We start from the raw sequence: 5,153 nt of genomic DNA, 5'->3' as shown, positions 1-5,153 counted from the left end.
ATTAGGGCATCATTACACTCCTTTGAGGAGTTTACGGCCTCATGGTCATTTCTCTTTGGGTTTACTACCTTAAACTCATGAGTTTACTACCTTAAACTCATGAGTTTACTACCTTAAACTCATAAGTTTGGTATTTGGGGGGTTTTCAAGTCCTTAGCTTAATCATGGCAATAGTCTAGGTTAGTTTTGGACATAAGGAATAACCATTGAACTTTTATGGGACTTTTATGCACTTTTTGGGGTGTTTACGGTTTTGGGAGATCCCTAAACCGTAAACACATAAAAATGGAAGTATTTGGTGCTTTTTGTGTGATAAACTCATTAAGGATGAAGCTAGACAAGTCCCTAAGGCATGGTGAAGCATCTAGGCACCTTAAGGCACCACTTTGCACCATAATGGTGTTTACGGTTTTGGGAGCCTCCCAAAACCGTGAACACCTTGATCTTGGTGTTCTTGGGACTTTTCTTTGATGTTCATATGTACTACAAGCTTAAGAAGACTCAAGGATGGAAGTATTTACTATAAGGAAGCTTGGATTTAGCTAAAAGTCCAAGAACACTTAGTGTGTGTTCTTGGTGTTTTTGGAAATCTAATCAAAAAACACAAAAGTGAATGGATGAATAGATGCACAAACACTAGATTAAGTGTTTAATCAACTTGAAATGGATAGAACACTTACAACTTGGAAGATCTTGAATTGTTTCTAGTTTGCTACTTGAGAGGTTTTCTTGAGTTTACTCTTTTGGGAGTTTACTCTTTTGGATAAATGGGGAGTAAACTCATATTGACTAGACTTAAGGAGTAAACTCATGGATAAGCATGAGTTTTCGGATTTTGGTATGATTTTTCGACTCAAACGAAATAGTTTGGTCGAGAGTTTCTAAGATGCGAGGTGTTTGCGGTTTTTAAAATTTAAAACCCGAGACGACACTTTCTTTAACTCGTTCGTTTAAAAATATATTAAAATAATCAAACGCACTTTATATTTCTTAAAATAAGAAATAATGATATTAATTTATGATACGAAGTGTTTGACTTTTAGGGTTTAACCGAATGAAAATTTCAGGTTATCACAGTTGTTTCTATATCGAGCTCTAATTTTCATATGAAAATGATGTTATAAGTGTTATAGGACCATATTATCTTCTTATATGTCCCTGTTTTTTTAATAAAAAATGTGTTCTTTAAGAATAAAAAGACCTGGTTTTGAAACCGGGTTTTATTTATTCTTTCACATAGGACTCACCAGTCATAAGACCCGGTTGAAAACCAAGTTATTTAATTGAAATAACTGGGTCTTATGAGTCTTTTTGTAGTAGTGAGGCAAGGGAGGCTTCATGAAAGAGCTGCCAGGAAGGTGGAGTTGTCTGATAAAGGCGCTAGAAATGGGCTCCTTGCAAACAAGGTTGCCACCAAATGATTGGATATGCCACCAAAATGATTAGATATATGAAGGTTCATGGTGCGCCATTATGACTCCTGATGAGTAACTAAGGTGTCAAGTTCACTAGGATGCTCAAGTTTGTCCAAATGTTGCTCAGAAGAATGAAGATGCTCATGGAGTATGTTCCATATAGCTAATGTTCCATCTTGATGGAAAGTGCGCCTTCATGATACACCATGGCGGCTCCTAATGTGAAATCATGGTTCATGATGCTCCATCTTATGGTTAATGCTCATGAGGTTGAAGGTTCAAGAAGCGTCGGCATGACATTTTGTGATTGGTTGGAAATTAGGGCATCCAAATTATGGGCTAATTATGGATGGGTTTGGCCCATCATAATTCAGGTTTCCCATGCTTACCTATAAATAGGTTCATATCTACATCATTGTTAGTTGCAGAGAAAATTCATGAAAACAATCACTGTGAGGTTGAGAACACATTCTTTGGAGCAGTTAGTAAGCAAGAGAGAACCTTAAGTGAGGTGTAATCTTTGTATGTGATTGTAAATGTTCTTGGATGTTAATAATACTTCTCTCTCGAGTCTCGTCTACCCATGGACGTAGGACACCTTGACTAAACCACGTTAAATATTATGTTCACTCGATTTACATTTTCAGAAGATTTATTTTGCAAGTTCACCAAAGTTTATTTGACATATGTCTGAAGTGCTTAACTTGTTTTGTTGTCATCCCAACACACAACACACCAGCCACACCTACCACAAAGGTGCCTGCTAGCATGTACACAATCCACGATAGTGTCCATGTAAACCACGACCCAATTCGTGCTATGTACACGTTATGCTCTTATGCCTAAAAAATGTACCATTTTTGTGCTCCTTTTTTCCATCCCTTGAGAATCAAAAACCCCTGAAAGTTCTAAATTTGTGATTTAATCAAACTTAGAAAAACAAAAAGATGAACAACATAGGTAAAAAGTTAAAGAAATCACTAGGTGATTCCCATGGATCGATTTTGTTCATGTCCACCTCTCTGGTTGCATTTGTAAAGAAGGTATTATGGATAACTTTGTTTGATAATGCTTTTGTGAAGAAGGTATTAATATCGATAACTTTGTTTAGGGGTGTCAATTTATGACATGACACGACAAAAATACACGAAACGAAACGAAATCGGGACGAAATCAAAATTCAAATTCGTGTTCGTGTCGTGTGCGTGTCAAGATTAAAAAACACGATGTCGTGTCGTGTCGTGTTCGTGTTCATAAATCGACACGAAATTGACCCGATTAAGCATATGGTTGTCGGGTTTTTCATGTTTGTCGTTTTTATCGTGTTATATATCTTTAAGTACGAATGAAATACACTAATATTTATGTAATATTATCTTTGTCGTGCCGTATCGTGTTGTCTTGTTTTAATTGGTTCGTTTTCGTGTTAATGGAAAAAAACACAACATCGTATCGTGTTCGTGTTATACAAAATTTTGTCGTGTCGTATCTGACAAAAACACGACACAACTGTCCGATTTAACAGCCGTAACTTTGTTTGACTGATAATGAGTGATAAATTCTTTAATTTGGGCGCAAAATCAAAATTATAGTGGCATGACCATTATCATCTTATGGACCATAGAGCTTCTGCATTTATTAAAACCTTTGTACACTTCTTTTTCTTTTTCGAAGCATGTTTTTTGCTCTGGTGTAGAAATTGAGAAAGAGGTCTAATAGGGTGGGTCCACGAAATGCTTTACCCTTCTTTTAACAAAATTATATATTTGCACACTTTACATACCATAAATTACACTTCTGTAACACATAACAAATCATCGTTCAACTCCACAAACATTATTCGTATAGTTTGTTATATTTATGTATCCAAGTGTCATCGATTGTTTAAAGAGAAGTAGTACTTTAGTGAGAACCAGTAACCCTACATTCCGGTGGAAAGCCTTGAGGAAATCGCTTAGCATCGGTGCAATAGTTATAGATCATATGATTGTCTTTAACCCACTTCAGTTTCTGGCTATGTGTCATATCCCATTGCAAAAGCGCACCAGTTTTAACATTGAAGTTGCGATATGAAGCTGTGAATGGAGCTTTGGTCCAGTCAGTTTTCACTAGCCCACCTCTAGTTGCCCACTCGTCGGCATTCCACAAGCTTGAATACAGCCTCATCGGTTGGTGTTTTGGAAATGGAACACCAATGGCTTCCATATTCTTGAATTCCCTGATGGGTGTTTCATCTACAAGAAAACTAGAACAAAATATTTTATAATATGTTAGTAAATGATGTGAAAAGTAGCATGACTCGGATACAAACTTCCTCTTTCAACCCGTTATTTAGATTTGCTATACACAACATCTAACAAATGATATAGATCGATTCCTTTAAGCAACCAAACATAAGAATGTTTCGCTTTATTTCTTGTAAAATTACGTGATCATTAGAATCCAAAAGGCATAACCAATAACAAAAATTATCTAACGAATATATATATATATATATATATATATATATATATATATATATATATATATATATATATAGCTAGGTGTTGATGAACTTACACAATGGTTTGAGGAGTCCAAATGATGGAATAAGTGTGGAAATCGGAAGTTGGATCGAACCACATTCGAAATTGTTGCTCTCTATCACCTTTGCCTTGGGCGTAGACGTTGGTGTGAAGTGTATATGGTTCGCCACTCACGTTTCCCAAGAACTCAAAGTCTATTTCATCGTGATTCGCACCTTGTGATGACAACTGTTTATTCAACACCAAAACAACAAATTAACACAGAGATGAACGCAATGAAAGTGGAATTATTATGAGATCATCGGAGACAATAAAGCATGCATACATAGTAAGCGGTGACAGTTCCGGCGGAGTTCCCTGGAACAAGCTTCAGTTGCATGTCGATTCTTCCAAACAGATACTCTTTCTTCGACTGGAAGCCTGATCCGGAGACTCTATCGAGAGAAAGAGTAAGAATGTCGCCGGCGCCGATGATCTTACCACGGCCACCACCCCAAGTGATGTCGAAATCATTGTAGAAGTTAGTGTTAATGCCGGCGGCGTAAACAATCAGAAAGAGTTGTATACAGAATATAAGGAGTAAGCTGGTGGTTCGTGTGTATAAACAAGACGAAGAGGTCATCGTGTGAATGAAGTTGTGGCTTATGATATCCAGTCGTCATCTGTGGGTGATATTTATAGATAGACGCAAGTGTAAGTCGGTCTTTATTATCCATTAAAATATGATCAATATTATGCATGTGTCACAAGACTAGGTGGCTTCTGGGGTTTGCATGTAAAACAGTAGTGTGGAGATAGGCCTATTAGAGATAACGTCGGGAAGAATTGATAAAGAGAAATTAAATTATCTCTTACATTTTATGCCTACAAATATTCCTACCTATTAATATTATAACACATGTCACCATTCCATATTTACTTAACTAATTCATTAAGAGTATATTTGGAATATATCAAATTAAATTAAATTGAATTGTGGAATGATAGTAGGTAGGAATATTTGTAGACATAAAAAAATATTTGTAGGCATAAAAGGTAGGAGACAATTTAATTTCTCATAGATAAATTCTAGGGTAAATCATTCATCTAGTTATTAATTAAGCTATTGGTGGGTGTTTCCATTTTTTTTTTTACATATTTTTCTTTTTTCAGGTCATCTCAACACCCTACGTATCAATCTTTATTATTCTCCCCTCATGCCTTGTTTTATATA

At 36.0% G+C, this 5,153-nt stretch overlaps 1 protein-coding gene across 1 annotated transcript; it reads right to left on the bottom strand.

The window, feature by feature from the left end:
• Nucleotides 1–3,159: 3,159 nt before the first annotated feature.
• On the bottom strand, nucleotides 3,160–4,579 carry LOC145004167 (xyloglucan endotransglucosylase protein 1-like). The gene is made up of 3 exons (XM_078963058.1): nucleotides 4,266–4,579; nucleotides 3,975–4,168; nucleotides 3,160–3,660 (listed from the first exon to the last, which is right to left on the bottom strand). The coding sequence occupies exons 1-3, from the start codon at nucleotides 4,560–4,562 to the stop codon at nucleotides 3,318–3,320; spliced, it is 834 nt and encodes a 277-aa protein (XP_078819184.1). The 5' UTR covers nucleotides 4,563–4,579; the 3' UTR covers nucleotides 3,160–3,317.
• Nucleotides 4,580–5,153: the final 574 nt, after the last annotated feature.

Source organism: Lactuca saligna, chromosome 7 (assembly GCF_052625555.1).
Source record: "Lactuca saligna cultivar CGN05327 chromosome 7, ASM5262555v1, whole genome shotgun sequence".
NCBI classification, from domain to species: domain Eukaryota; kingdom Viridiplantae; phylum Streptophyta; class Magnoliopsida; order Asterales; family Asteraceae; genus Lactuca; species Lactuca saligna.
Note: the sequence above shows the minus strand (reverse complement) of the source record. Positions and strands in the feature narration are given on the sequence as shown.

What these genes read in the sequence shown, in the direction of transcription:
- LOC145004167 (XM_078963058.1), bottom strand. Translation starts at nt 4,562, where the DNA reads ATGACCTCTTCGTCTTGTTTATACACACGAACCACCAGCTTACTCCTT. An exon ending in GAACTGTCACCGCTTACTAT is followed by an intron (nt 4,169 to 4,265) that starts GTATGCATGCTT and finishes TTGAATAAACAG; the next exon opens with TTGTCATCACAAGGTGCGAA. An exon ending in TGGACTCCTCAAACCATTGT is followed by an intron (nt 3,661 to 3,974) that starts GTAAGTTCATCA and finishes ATTTTGTTCTAG; the next exon opens with TTTTCTTGTAGATGAAACAC.